The sequence below is a fragment of the Onychostoma macrolepis genome, chromosome 01 (assembly GCF_012432095.1).
Source record: "Onychostoma macrolepis isolate SWU-2019 chromosome 01, ASM1243209v1, whole genome shotgun sequence".
Lineage (NCBI taxonomy): Eukaryota > Metazoa > Chordata > Actinopteri > Cypriniformes > Cyprinidae > Onychostoma > Onychostoma macrolepis.
In genome coordinates, this window is record NC_081155.1 from 11,416,946 (window position 1) to 11,432,938 (window position 15,993).

At 38.6% G+C, this 15,993-nt stretch overlaps 1 protein-coding gene across 2 annotated transcripts in view; it reads left to right on the forward strand.

The window, feature by feature from the left end:
* Window positions 1-15,993, forward strand: part of pkd1a (polycystic kidney disease 1a) — a 112,796-nt gene that overhangs the window by 64,943 nt on the left and 31,860 nt on the right. For both annotated transcript variants that reach the window (XM_058776508.1, XM_058776513.1), the window contains 7 exons: window positions 644-796; window positions 2,429-2,569; window positions 6,607-6,895; window positions 7,686-7,902; window positions 7,984-8,143; window positions 15,303-15,461; window positions 15,588-15,732. In XM_058776508.1, the coding sequence (XP_058632491.1) occupies window positions 644-796; window positions 2,429-2,569; window positions 6,607-6,895; window positions 7,686-7,902; window positions 7,984-8,143; window positions 15,303-15,461; window positions 15,588-15,732 (1,264 nt within the window). The remainder of the gene's footprint in view (window positions 1-643; window positions 797-2,428; window positions 2,570-6,606; window positions 6,896-7,685; window positions 7,903-7,983; window positions 8,144-15,302; window positions 15,462-15,587; window positions 15,733-15,993) is intronic.

The following is a 15,993-nucleotide window of genomic DNA, read 5'->3' on the forward strand; positions in this document are numbered from 1 at the left end:
AAGTATGTGCCGCAAACGTGGATGTTTGGGTGGTGTATACTTGAGATTAGTTACATAACTAGCAGAGGATAAACTCAGCATTCCTTAGAGTTCTCCCAGCCTATCAGAATCACTGCCGGAAGGGAGCCAGAAATTCCTGCTTTTTATTAAAACATTTTGTCACTGACAGGAATTCAAAGGAATATTGTATTAAGTATAATGAAATATTTCAAGCTCCACTGGCACCAAAAAAAATAACACTTTAGCCACATTAAAAATGTATGAATGTCATTGCATTAGATGATAAAATAAAATAAAATAAAAACAGGTGGCATTTATTTTAAAGGAAGCTTAAGCACACTTTAAGCAAAATGCGTCTCAAAACAACATTTTTTAGGTTCTAAATGATAATGCAGTAGCTTTATTGTCCAAAATGAAGACAGAAAGTACACTTTGTGGGTGTCAAATGTGTATTCGGGATGTACAGACATGGTCAGTGTTTGAAATGCTATTAGAAAACTCATTAGGTAAAGTCATTAAACAACAAAGGTAAAAACCAAAACTTGTTTGATGATTATGCTCCTGTCTTGTATATCCTGAGGTAGGTAAATGAGTTGATTAATTACCATCTGCAGTGATTCTGTCTTTTACCTTCACCCTGCAGGGCCCAGCTCACTGCTCCACATTGCACTTCGGGTTGGGTCCGAGCGACCCGGTTCTGGGAATCTCTGGTTCTGAACTGGAGGTAGATGTTGAGTATACCTTTCGCCTGACCGTCAGCAAAGAAGGCATGACCCCAGAGTCCACAAACCAAACGGTAAGTGCTCTTGTTGATTACTGTAAGCTTTTCATACCTAATACTGTATGTTGCATGTACAAATATTTCTTGTTAGTGATTCTTGTCATTTGATCAACAGCTGTTTTTCTCCATTGCTAATACAGATGTTTATATTCCAAAATCTCATCACATTTAAATTTTTTCTTTTAAAATAAAATGTTGGATTATTTTGTGCATGAAATCTGCATTTTATTCAACATCTACCTGCAGTCCAGTTTAAGCATCTTCAAAGTGCACTGAATAGAGCTGTATAATATTTTAATGAAGTCATTGTCATTCTTTTCAGTGCAAACATGCCTCTTTTCTATGTAAATTAGGATCATTATAGAATACTAATTATCCACAATCAAAACGCAATTAACGTCACGCTGTTGCCGCCCCAAGGAAAGCTGGCGGTAAACAGATTTTAATTTAAAAGAAACATTTGTTTACAGTTTCTAGCGATCATAACCACAGTAAATCCTCAAATGATGAACAAAGGCACATCCTCCACCATCTCATTACTCAAAACCGGCCTGCGAGATGTGAAATTGTGCCTTTTTCTGGGGTGCATTTGTGCTTTTAACTGATATGCATACTTTCAACAGAGAAGTGTGAGCTAAAACAATGCAGCGCATGTAAATGAGCAAAATTATGAGTGGTTGCTATTCATTGTTAGTGTTTCCCGCCTTTTTGTTTTGTTCTACAGAATTCAAATTAGCTGCTGTCATCACTACAAAATGTTTATTTGTATTTAACATACTCTGGATTTAGCTATAATTAACTGACCCGAACAGGTAAAACGAAGGTTCATTACGTAATTCAAAACATAATTTACATTCTGACATTCACAATACTAAGCTATATGTGAAAGCCTGATATGATATGTGAGTTTTGAATGAGAATGTATATGAAACTCATTTCACTCACTGAACTGAAATGCTTTGACGGACACTAAAGGGAATTTTTCATGAGATTTAACTTTGAAGGCCTGATAGCTTTGGGGACCATGATGAAACCAATTTGTGATGTCTATTGACCCCTACAATTCTTTTATTTCTTCATAAATTCATTATTCATGTGTCACATTCACAACGGGAATGGGAAATTCGAGATGTTTCAAATTAATCAGTTTCCATCAATTGCCATGTCAGTTTCCAAGGTCAACAGAAAATATTCTTGCATAACTTAAAGGGATAGTTCACCCAAAAATTAAAACTCACCTTCATGTCGTTCCAAACCCCCAATACCTTCGATCATCTTCGGAACACAAATTAAGATATTTTTGATGAAATCCAAGAGCTTTCTGACCCTGCATAGACAGCAACACAACTACCACGTTCAAGGCCCAGAAAGGTAGTAAAGACATTGTTAAAATTGTTTTTTAACGATGTTCTTACTATCTTTCTGGGACTTGAACATTTAAGTTACATTGCTGTCTATGCAGACATTACATTGCTGTCAGAAAGCTCTCGGATTTCATCAACTATATCTTAATTTGTGTTCCGAAGATGAACAAGGATCTTGCGGGTTTGGAACGGCATGAGGGCGAGCAATGAATGACAACATTTAAATTTTTTGGGTGAACTATCCCTTTAAAGTTTGTTGTTCTGTCTCTTCTCCTAATCACAGGTGTGGGTGCAAAGCGGTCGCATCCCGATGGTGTCGCTGGAGTGCGTGTCCTGCAAAGCTCAGTCTCGCTACGAGATCAGTCAGAGCTCTTATGTCTACCTGGCTGGCACCTGCATTAACTGTCACAGCTCACACAGAGGGGTGAGAACAAGCGCACTCATGACACGCTGTCATCAATCACAGGGTTACTATTAAACCACTGTTGCCTACAGGGAAGTGCGAAATGCAAACATAGTTACTTTTCGAGCAGGTTTTCACAAATACTCCCTGCTGTTCGGTGGGTCGAGACGCTCAAGTAGATCTCTTAAGGACATCATGGAATCAAAATTGGACTTTCCATGTCTATTAGTTTTTTGGCTGGTGAATTTTAATTTTAATTTCTTTATCTTTTAGCTTTCCAAAAAGCATGGAAAGCATGATACAATTTGTCCCTAGGATTAACACTGTCCTCATAGAATCTGAATGTTGGGAATGACATATTTGGATTTTGTGAGTCACTCGTGCCTTATTTATTAGAGGAAACATACCATCATAATTTATCGAAGAACGCTGTGCATAGAGAGATAGTGGCATGATGTCATTCTAGAACGCTTTCTCTTTTTTCGCAGGCATGCCTCTTGCTTTTTTCCAACCTGCTTTCTCATAATGTTTAGACTGAGACTCGAGTGATGTTATGGTTATGGGAACCGGAGGGAGGGGAGACCTGAGTGGGCGTACGGGGTGATGTCATCATTATGATGTGATGTGTTCCACTGCATTAGCCGTTAACGACATGCCAAACCTCGTTAAACATGCACAGACAGCTACTTAGTGACCGAGCGGTCAAACACTCCTTCCCCTTGGTCTGGTTCCCATGCGCTAGAGACTGTAAATATTAGGGTACAAGTCAGGGACGCTTATCTAGTGCTTCAAACACTCGGGTCTGAGATGAGTGCCGATTCAGATTGATGGTGATGGAGGTCATGAAAAAACTGCTTGGAGCTCGTTTAAAAAATAACAGAATTTTAAATAATACAAAAAATAAAAATAAAACATAATTTTAATATTACCTAGAGTTTTAAAATGAGAATACAAAAAAAATACATACAACTTATAAATAATTATATACTATAATTATATTACATAATATAAATTAGATTTGTTAATTAATTTAATAATCTGCTCTATATGACGTTACTAAAAAGAGCAATATTCTGTGTATTTGGTGTAATGCAATGTGTTTATGTGGTTTAAAGTTCAAAAAACACATTTTTTCCACATACTGTACATTATTGTTGCTCCTCTATGCCCCGCCTTTCTTAAACGAGTCGATTTTTACAAAGCTCATCGTTCTGAGAAGCGAGGCGTTCTCTGATTGGCCAGCTATCCAGTGTGTTGTGATTGGCCGAATACCTCAAGCGTGAGACGGCAATGTTAAGCCCCTCACCGTATTGTGTTCCGACGAGACTAAAACAATAAAACGCATTACAAACGAGGCATATGTTGCATCCAGTGAGGACATAATTACTGATTATAATGACTTATACTGTCTTTTCACTTGTCGCTTTGCATCGTGCCCCATAAACATTACCATGTCTGCATTTGTGATCGGAGAAACAACAAACAAGCACTACTCTACACGGCTCAAAACTCACGTTTGAATAGTCAGTAGCAGAAACGTACTTACAGGCTGTGACCCTACTAACAATTCTTGGTTCCCAGAACGTTCTGGGAACATTAGTTTTTGGTTCCCAGAACGTTATTTTTTATGGTTTGTTTTTGGTTAGCCAGGAAAGTTTTCTTAACAGAAATAGAATGTTCCCATAAGGTTATTCTAACGTTCCCAGAACATTAGTGTTTTGTTTTTAGAACGTTATTGTAACGTTCCCCTAACGTTATTATAACGTTTCCCTAACCTATTTACTCCAGTATGGTCAGTAATCATTCAGCACACAAGACCCAGTGTAGTATAAATGGCATGGAAATTATCCGTATGGTCGCCTAATCAGTATTATAAAACCATATCTTGTTTTTATCTATTGTTTAATTAATAAAAAATAATCTGAGCACATCAACTATCATATGTAAGATTAAATAAGATTAAATCTGTCCATTACGGGGCAGCTAAGTTACCAATATTTTATTTCTTCAGCACCAAATAAAAATGTAAATAAAAATAAAAACACAATGTATGGTTTATAAAATATGACGTTTATTCACAGATATTAAAAAAATAATAAAAAATTACTTGACTTAAAGTAGGATATCAGTACATTCATTTCTTACCACTGAAGTGTACAGTTTGTACAGTGGGACACTCCTCTTTTGATCCATAAACAAAAAAATTCTCACTTAACATCATGTTCTCTTCAGTTAGGCATGTCAAATCCCTCCGAGATCATATTTACTGTCATAACTATATTCATTTTAAGTAATCATTCAATAAATAGATCGATAATCGAGCCAGTACGAGTAAACAAGTAAAACGAAATGAATTTATGGTTGCAAAAAAATAACCTAAAACTAACCATTAGGGAACATTCTCTATAAGTTATTTTTAGGTTATTTTAAAAATAACCACCCTGCAACGTTCTGGGAACGTAATTTTATGGTTGCAAAAAAATAACCTAAAACTAACCATTAGGGAACGTTCTCCCTAAGTTATTTTTAGGTTATTTTTTAAAATAACCACCCTGCAACGTTCTGGGAACGTTATTTTATGGTTGCAAAAAAATAACCTAAAAATAACCATTAGGGAACGTTCTCCCTAAGTTATTTTTAGGTTATTTAATAATAACCACCCTGAAACGTTCTGGGAATGTTATTTTATGGTTACAAAAAAAATAACCAAAAAATAACGTTTCCCAAAAAAATTACCAAACGGGAACCAAAAACTAATGTTAGGGGAACGTTCTGTGTTTGCTGGGGAGAAGCGTCAGACTGTCCTTGCAAAGTTGGAATTGCCCCACTTTATAGAAATGATGTTTTATTAACAAAGTTCGGGAGGAGCACGTTCAGATAATTAACCTAATTAACACGAGAGGAGAACAATCAGTAATCAACCCAGTTAACAAGATAAGAGGTATGTGTGTATATATACACAGCAGACTTCCCTCTGTTCATTGGAAGTTTTGCAGCATCCCTCCGCCACCCCTTCTCCGCACTTACAACTATTCCCGTCCTACTCTGGGTTCGGGCCAAAATTCAGAGCTCGGAGCCCTCCCCTCGGACAGTACGCCAAATACGCATAAACTTTATTCTATGTATTATATGTAAGTGTGAACTCGTGAAACAGCCTTTGTGCAAGCCAGCATTGTAGGCTACTCTCCTGCCAGGTTCAGGAAATAGTCCTCTGTAAAATGCGCTGCACACACTCTAATATTTGCGTTGTACTGCTCTGGAACAGTGTTGTAAATACAACTTAACCACTGATTTCTAGTTGTGTCCTCTTTTGGAAGCCCACACAAAGTAGTTTCGCTTTCACAACGAAACACAGTGTCTTCACGACATGGCGCCGGCGGCAGCAACAATACTACAGCGAGAATAAAAATCACACCCCCTTTCTTTGCATGTTCATTTGGGCGGTGTTATGAAAATCTCCCCACATTGTGACGTCGAGCGTGTTTGAATGAGCTGTTTTAGGAGGGCGTGGACAGGTCTTAACTTTTATAAAGAATATCTCTTTGGTTTTGAGACTTTAGTCTTTGCAACTTTAGGGATCTTATCTATGCATGAACAGCTTGTAACACTCCAAAGAGAAAGGAAAACTTGAAATCGCATCACATGACCCTTTTAAATAAATACATGAAAGTAAATACATAAAAGTGGCATGGAAATACAAAACCATTCCTAAAGCTGTGAATTTTTTTATGACTACATAAAAGTTTGAATGCATTTAAAATAAGTTTTTAAATGCATTATGAGTGTTTTTAGTCATATAAATATTAATATAAAATTTCTTTATACATGTATAAAAATGTAGTTGTATTTAAATCATTTTTATTATTAATAAAGAGAATTATTCAGTTAGTATTATGCATTTAATTTGAATTAATATATTTATTTAATAATTAACTTTATTATAAAGAAACTGCTCATTTTAAAGTGTTGTATTTATTTAATTAAGTTCAAATAATAACATGGGAATGACTTTGAAATAGCACTGAAGTGTCCTCCATGTCTGTTGTTGTTGTTGTTAGCGGTGGACGGCGATGACCGGAGGGAACGAGACGCTGGTGCTGGATCTGAACACCACCACCACGGGCAGCGATAGCATGAACCTGGTCATGCGACAGGGCATCCTCCGCGACGGAAACTCCTACATATTCAGCCTCCACGTGACCGATGACAGCATGGACCGCGAGGGCGTGGCCTATATTGAGCTCCACCCCAACCTGCCTCCAGCCGGCGGGATGTGTTCTCTGTGGGCGGACGGGGACGGGCCTCAGGTGCGCACGCTGCTGGAGAGAGTGCACTTCAACTGCTCAGGTGAGACTGGCTGTAGGATGCCGAGAAAGAGCAGGTGCTATAGTGTTGTTATAGTGCCGGTTCATACCAGAATGAGCTTTATTGGACAGGTATGTTTACACATACAAGGAATTTGTTATAGTGACAGAAGGTCCACAGTGCAACAGAATGACAGCAACAGGACAGGACACAGATAATAAAGGAATAATATACAAATATACAAATAGGCAATGTACAAAATAGCAAAAACACAATATATATAATATAGACAATTATGTGTGTACAGATCTGATATATGCAAATTTGAAATGAAAAAATAAGATAAATAAATAATGTATAATAGTGTTGTGTGTTCCATGTTTAATGTCAAGTGTTCATGAGATGGATAGCCTGAGGAAAGAAACTGTTCCTGTGTCTGGTCGTTCTGGTGCTCATGTGCTCACTCACCGAACACTCTGACTGAGCGCTTCAGAGTTTCACTCTCCGTCAAGCTATCTGTGATATTTTTCAGTTCATCTCAATGGATGCGCAGCGCACTTGTATTTGGCGTACCGTAAACTCTAGTGTGAAGGCGCATGACTCGCCGGCGCTTTGTCTCACGTAAAGAAAGAGACAGAGCTAGAGAGTCTTTCATAACATGCAGAATTGACGAATTTCCTCTCTCAATCAGTAGAAAATGTGGTTAACACCCGATCATGCATGAAAAAAAAATTACGTCATATACCGTGAAACTGGTATAATTTTGAAAAATACCGTAATATACATTTTTGGTCATACCGCCCATCACTGAAGAGTTGCGTCTGGTTTTCAGGCTACACTGATATGGACGAGACCGAGTCTCCGCTGGTCTATAGTCTGCTGGCGGTGCGCTGCACTGGGCTGTACTGCGAGGAGTTCTGTGTGTATAAAGGCACGAGTCCAGAACATTCGGCCTTCCTGCCGCCCGGCTTCAGCTCGACCCAGTACCAGGTGACTGCCATTGTCATGGTGGAGGACCACCAGGGGGCGACAGTCATGGCCCGCAACAAGTAAGACACGGTTTGGCATGAAGACTTCCTGTGTTCTGTTCTTTGTTGGCAGTGCTGTGAATGGTTTGTGATGTGTGTCAGGTCGATGGAGGTGGTGCTGCCGGCGCTTCCTGACGGATTCAGCTGTCTCCCTCACTGGCTCAGCCACCTGACCAACTCCACCCTCAGGGAACTGCTCCATCAGGGAGACTCACAGAGAGTACGGGAGCTCTCACTCGCCCTCATCACCGTCCTCAATGAGGTGAGACCCGCACATCCTCCTATCTATCTATCTATCTATCTATCTATCTATCTATCTATCTATCTATCTATCTATCTATCTATCTATCTATCTATCTATCTATCCTTCTGTCTCTGTCCTTCTTTCTCTATCTATCCAACTATCTGTCTATCTATTCAATTCAATTTCAATTCAAAATTGCTTTATTTGCATGACTGTAAAAAATACAATATTGCCAAAGCTTGAAATATATGTGGAGAAATATAATAGATCAAAATAATAGAATAAAAACATTATAACAATATAAACTATTAAACTTAAATAAACAGTGTAACAAATAAGAACTTGTGTGAACATTTCATACTACAGTGTTTAACATATAAACACACACAGGCTGAGGGTCACTGAGGTCAGACATAATACACATATTACACATATTATGTACATTCACCTGCTGTCTCTCAGGCTGTGGCACATCCACACGTATCTCACAGCCAGTGCTGCTGTCTGTCCCTCTCCTAGTATTATCTTTATTTGTTCCTCTTCAGTCATGGCTGTAAAGTTCTTTATAATGTTTGTGAATTTGTTAATGTATATGTCTCTGATTGATTTAAATTGGTAACAGTGAAGGAGAAAGTGCATCTCTGGGTAACCAGCTCTTTTTGTGTCTGCCGGTCTCGATGGCTAGTCTGTGCTCACTGAGCCTGTACTTGGTCAGGATCTGTCTCTGCTTTGTGTCTTTGACACTCTGGAGATATTCTTCTAATTCATATTTTGATTTTATAGTTCGATAGAGTTGTAATTTACTTTGTGTTTTGGTTTCTTGATCCCAATGTTCCAGATATATATTTTTAGATTGTTTGATTTATTTTGATGTTTGGGTGAGAAGCATTGCTGGTCTGAGACTGGTTAGTGTTAGTAGAGTTAGTCAGGTTAGTAAGTCTCAGAACCAGCTGACTTAGGGGACTTTTTTCGGGGTTCAGTTCTTGGGTTTGTAGTGCTTTAAAATGTAGTGATTCTGTGGGACTTGATTTTAGATGCATCCAGAATTTGAGGGATCTTTTTTGTGTATTTATAATCAATGGGAATCAGCCTAATTCTTCCCTACATGCATTATTGGGTGTTCTCCTTTGTAATTTTAGGATCATTTTGCAGAATTCTGTGTGTAGTGCTTCTGTTGGATGTCTGTCCCATCTAGTGTAGCTCTGATCGCTGAGTAGACCCCAAACCTCACTTCCATAAAGTGCTATGAGCTGAATTACACTATCAAAGATTTTACACCAAATTGGAATTGGTAATTCAATATTTTGGAATTTTCTCTTAATGGCATATAGAGCTCTTCGAGCTTTAACTTTGAGAGCATTCACTGCCAACTGAAACTCCCTGATGCAGTGATGATCAGGCCGAGGTAAGTGTACTGCATCGTGTGTTCTAGGGCAGTGCTACCTAGACTGAACCGTTATCTGTGTTCCTGACATCTGGGCTTTTTCTGAAAGACCATAATGTTGGTCTTTTTGAGGTTTACTGCCGGGGGCCCAGTTCTGGCAGTAGTTCTCCAGCAGGTCTAGGTGCTGCTGTAGTTCCTGTGGGGTGGATGACAGCAGCACTAGATCATCTGCGTACAGCAAAAGCTTGATGTTTTTGTCTTGTAGAGTAAGTCCAGGGGCTGTAGACTGTTCCAACTGCACCACTAATTCATTAATGTAGATGTTGAACAGTGTTGGACTCAGGCTACAGCCCTGCCGCCCTCCTCTCTTCTGGGTGAAGAATTCTGTATGTTTATTGCCAATTCGTATTGCACATTTGTTGTTTGAATACATTGATTTAATAATGTCATAAACTTTACCCCTACACCACTTTGTAAAAGTTTAGAATGTAATCCGTCGTGCCAAATAGAATCAAATGTTTTTTTTAAATCAACAAAACATGCAAATATTTTTCCGTGTTAGTCTGTTTTACGTGTTTATTGATTAGGGTGTGTAGGGTGTAAATGTGGTCAGTAGTTCTATAATTAGGAAGAAAGCCAATCTGACTAGGGCTCAGGACACTGTGTTCATTAAGGAAGTTTACTATACTACTGTTTAAAATACTGCTAATTGCTAAATAACTTCCCCAGATTACTGCTCACACAAATGTCTCTGAAATTATTAGGGTCCAATTTGTCTCCACTCTTGTGAATTGGGGTAGTAAGTCCTTGGCTCCAGATGTCAGGAAAACAGCCTGAACTAAGTACAAGGTTGAATAATTTGAGCACAGCTGTCTGAAGCTCAGGTGTGCTGTGTTTCAGCATTTCACCTAGAATGTTGTCAGGACCACAAGATTTTTTACATTTTTCATAAATTCTTCATGTGTAATTGGAAAGTCGAGAGGGTTTTGATTATTTTTAATTATGTTTTCATAAGTTTGCAGACTTTGTTTGATCTGATCAGAATTGTTAATGAGTTGTTTTGGAGGGATTTCCTTATATAAATTTTCAAAGTGTTTTGCCCAAATGTTTCTGTCTTGTACTGGCAAGTCTTGTGGTTTTGTTGTGCTCAGATTATTCCACATATCCCAGAACTGATTATGATTTATTGAATGTTCTATTTCTTGTAAACTTTTGCTCTGATTGTGTCTTTGTATTGTTTTAATTTTGAACAGTATTCAGTTTTTATGTCAGCGTTGTTTGGTTCTTTGTTTCAGATTTGTTAATTTTCTAAGTTGTTTTCTTTATGTTTTGCAGTCTGAGTCAAACCATTTGTCATCTTTTGATGTATTTTTACTAAATTTTTTTCATAGCCAAATTCATAGGCAAATTAACACCATCTTTAGTTGTTTCAAATTTTTTGTTAATAAATGTTGTGATTAGATTTTTCATTTCTTCAGAATTGAGAGCTTGAATAAATTTGTCTGTGCTGTCTGAAGCCCATCTGTATCCTGGCTGAATTTGATACATTTTATAGGTTTTGGGTATGTTTTGTGTTAGTGTATGATGTGTTATAATTAGTGCTGTCAATCGATTAAAAAATGTAATCGCGTTAATCACAGTCATGGACTGTGATTAATCATGATTAATCACAAATTTAAAATACTAGGATTTACCTGTAAATGTGTTGAAAAAGAAATGCATGACAAACTAGTTTAAGGAAACAGAACCTTTCACACCTCTGCCAGGTATGAGACACAATCCTTATTAATCTTTTATCTTTATTCTTTTGTTTTTATTCAGCCATTATCAGCCTTTATACTGGCAATAAAACGTTTACCAAGCCACATCGCTTCAGTCCCAGTATACATTTACCCAACTATTATCAAAAGTATTTCTAAATAAATACAACAAAACATTGCGACCTTAACGTGAAGTATTATGACAAAATGCATTATAAAGAAGAATTGGACCTACTCTGCAGGTGCATTAGAGCTAACATTAACATCATGCATCATAAGACAATTTATGAGATTAATAGTACACTTTTACTCAGAACTCACTTCAAACCACCATCGAGTGTTTGTAATAACTTCCTTTTACAATCACATGTGGAATTTGGTCGTGTACTGTTGTTAAAATATGCTATTTATAGCCTTTTATATCGCTGCAGAAATGAGCATTTCAGATGTACACATTCAACTCAAGAAAATCACACACAAACCATATCTATCGTAATCGTGTGTTTATTATCTTATATAATCTATAGTGGCTGTTGTCATGTTTATTTCTGCTGCTCTGCTGAAACTCACGTTGTTTGTGATATTACAACCGCCTCTCCGTTCTTAAGTTGCCAGGTATACATTTCAAGTATAATACACATTAGTAAAAGGATCTATTTTAATTTTTATTTGTCTATATACACTTTGGGCGGCCGCGGTACATTATAAAAGTAACCCAAAAAAACGCAACCCACGGCTCTGTAATTTTTTCCCGCGACTGTATTTTCAAAATAGCCCACTTGTGCCGCTGCCCTGGCCACACTGGCTCGCTGTAACCTCATCACACAATGATAGATAACCTTCCGCGCTGCGATGACAGGAAGAAGTTGGGGTCAAACCTTATCAAATGATTAATTTGCGTTAAAAGAATATTAACGCGTTCAATTTTTTTGATTAATCAAATGCGTTAACGCGTTAACGTTGACACCCCTAGTTTTAATATAAATGTTAGTTTGGTTATGGTCAGAAAGTGGAGTTTGTTGTATGACAGTGAATGCACTGAAGGAGCAGGGGTCCATGCCAGTGATGGCATGGTCAACTACACTAGCTCCAAGACCTGAACAACATGTGAACCTCCCTAAAGAGTCCCCTCTGATCCTGCCATTAAGTATGCACAGGCCTGAGGCTCGGCAGAGCTGCACTAATTCTCTACCGTTTTTATTTACAGTTTGGTCAAGATTGTTTCTTGGTGGGAGGTTTTTTGTGAGACTCAGTGGGTTTTGGCCAAAGGCATGTTCATTGCCCTTTGGATCTATGTTATCAGGTTCAGATCCAGTTCTTGTGTTAAAGTCTCCACACAGCAGCACGTTTCCCTGGGCCTGGAAACGGCTGATCTCTGTGTGGATGTTGTTCAGATATTCCTCATCATGGTAAGGGGATTCTGCTGGAGGGATGTTGATGGCACAAAGATAAGTGTTAGTGGTTGAAATGCCAATTTGATTGTTTAGTTTTAACCAACAATCAAATTTACTAAGTGTAATAATAGAAATGTCTGTTCTGTTGAGGAGCTGGTTGCACAGTGTCTGCAGCATCTCTCTGATCTGGCTCAGTTCGCTGGCAGGTGTGGAGGTGCTGGGTGCAGCAGGGGCCGGGCTGCTGCTTCAGCATAGCTCTGTGCTCTCGCCTGTGGGGGCTTCTCTTGGTGTGGGGTGGTTTTTGGTTTCTTCTTTCTTACGGGGGTTTGATGGGCAGCAGGTGGACATACATACATGGGTATACATTGGGGAGCACAGAACAGCCACGGGAAATTTCAGCATTGATGCTGTAAATGATGTGTGGTGGTGGGTCATGTCTTGGGAGAAGCGTGGAGATTATTATTCGGGACTCTGGGAACTTTTTGCTGGTGATTTCTGCCATTTTCCTCACTGCATCAGAAGTACTGTTGCGCAGCAAGTGAAGGTCATTAGTCCCAGTGTGAATGATAATGCACGAGGGGTGTCCTGTGAAGTCTCTGGTGGGCGTGGCCTATTGTGCTACATCGCTTTGCAGTGACTTTTTGGTGTGGAAAGAGTTTCTGAGGGTCCAGGAATTTTCCATTAGAGTCCATGAGGAGGAGAACATCTGGATCAGGTTCTGGAGTCTGGGCATGTGAGGCCTGTTTTGCTGCAGGTGTCTGTGTGTTTGTCGTTGGCACACATTCTGTGTTTGTGTAGTTTGGTTTGTCTGGAGCTGTATTGTAGTGAAGTGTATTGTCTTTTGTGTTTTTCTGTAACTGTTCTCTCATTTCTTGCAGCTGTCTGGAAAAGTTCACTTCCTTTTTTCGGAGAGTTTGTTTTTCTTCTTGAAGTTCTCTGAGTGCTCTTGTAAGTTCAGTGATGGAGGAGCTGGTGTTTCTCTTTGTCAGCTGCTGGAGTTCATCTTTGAGCTCCTGGATGTAAATGTTTGTGTTTTGTGTTTTTGAGAGTTTGGCTTGAGTGTGTTCTCTGAATTCAGTGAAGTCCAGTTCTAGTAGGGCTAAACTGTCTGTCAGTTGACGTTCGGATGGTGAAGGTGAAGGATTCTCTGGGCCTTCCTCCTCAGAGTCTGTGCAGTTCACATGGGTCTCGTCTCTCTCCTTCTCTACTCTGGCTTTTAGCAGGGGGAAAATCTCAAATGAGTTCAGGCTTGCTTCATTGCCTTGCAGTAGGAAGGTGCCTTTAGTATAGTAAGTTATAGTGAGAATGGGGTTGTCTGTGTCTAGCATTTCATCTTCACAAATAGTTAATCTTCCACGTTGGCCAAATCCTTCCTTAAAAACATGCTTGTATTCCTCACAGATGGTCAGTTTCCAAGCATTAATCATAGTGGTGTGAAAAATGAAGTTGTTCTTGATTCTTTCCCCATTGAGCTGAATATAGTCAGCGCACAGAACATCAGGATTGTCTCTGAGAGTTTTCTCTTTGTGTTTTTTACGTGCCTGTATACTTCTGCACTTCTCTGGGTAAAGCACACCTCCCTGCACTCTGTTTGTGCCAGGGTTGCCATGGTGATCAGACTTGGCACAGAGCCAGAACTACAGCTAACTTTAGCTTTTAGCTTAAAATGATGAGAGTTTTTACTTGAATACATTTAAATATTCAGTTTTTGTTCATGTTTTATGCCAGATAGAGCTCACCTCTTTGTTTAGCAACTGAAGATCAACAATTGTGGAATGTTTTTCAGTTGTAGTTCCTTTAAAAAGCGTTTTGGAGGGAAATCTGCAGATAGCTGGTACAGTGGTGATCCAGTAGCCAGATCCAGTCTTCTTTTTTTGTATTAAAATGAATTTTCTAGAAGAAAAATCAGTCTTTACGCGAATCCAAGTTGTTCCTCTGTTGTTTTTACTTGTTTGTTGTCATTATCTCACTGTCTGACTCTATGTCTTACTTTTTGGTTTAATCTTTTGTAATTTTTCAGGAGCTCATTCTTAGAGTGGCTGACTCTCTCTCTCTCGCTCTGATATCTATCTATCTATCTATCTATCTATCTATCTATCTATCTATCTATCTATCTATCTATCTATCTATCTATCTATCTATCTATCTATCTATCTATCTCTGTCCTTCTTTTTCTATCTATCTATCTATCTATCTATCTATCTATCTATCTATCTATCTATCTATCTATCTATCTATCTATCTATCTATCTATCTATCTATCTATCTATCTATCTATCCTTCCGTCTCTGTCCTTCTTTTTCTATATCTATCTATCTATCTATCTATCTATCTTCTATCTATCTATCTATCTATCTATCTATCTATCTATCTATCTATCTATCTATCTATCTATCTATCTATCTATCCTTTTGTCTCTGTCCTTCTTTCTCTATCTATCTATCTATCTATCTATCTATCTATCTATCTATCTATCTATCTATCTATCTATCTATCTATCTATCTTCTATCTATCTATCTATCTGTCTATCTGTCTGTCTGTCTGTCTGTCTGTCTGTCTGTCTGTGTCAATCATTCATTCATCAGTTGGTCGTGTTTTTCTCCGTCTGCTCATCATGTGGTGTGTTTCTGTGTGTCAGTATGAGCAGGGTGTTTCCCGCAGACGTGAGCGTGTGTCTAAGACAGAGCGTCAGTATCGTGTGAGCGTCAGAGGAAACATCACCAGAGCACTGACGTCACTGGACCTCAACACCGTCAGTGACATCCAGCAGACATCAGCGGCGCTCGCGCAGTGCACGGTGAGACAAGACGCACTCACATGCCTCAAATCAGCTGAATCCTGAAGTACTTCAAAAGACATGTGACACACGACCGATCACAGTGAAAAAGCTAATAAAATCTGTCTCGTGTGTGTTTGTTTGCAGGCTGTGAGTCGAGAGTTTGTGTGTGAAGAGTGTCAGAACAGCACTCTGGACAAACTGGAGTCGATGTTAGTGATCCTGCAGACAGACACCAAACAGGGCACAGTCACCCCGACCGAGATAGCAGACAACATCCTCAATATCATGGGTAACACACACACACACACACTTAGACTCCAGTGAGACAGCAAACACAATCATCCATTTCATTGCTATCTTATGCTAACACAGTCACAAACAAACAAACAACCCCAGAGGCAACAAGCTGTTATTGTTCACTTGTTTACGTTTTCATTTTTAAAGCTTTTAAAACTTTTCTGGCTAAATCTTATCTGAATCTAATCTACGTATGAAATTGCTGTCAAATAATTTAGTTTAATTAATTCTAAAGAAAATACAATAAAATATT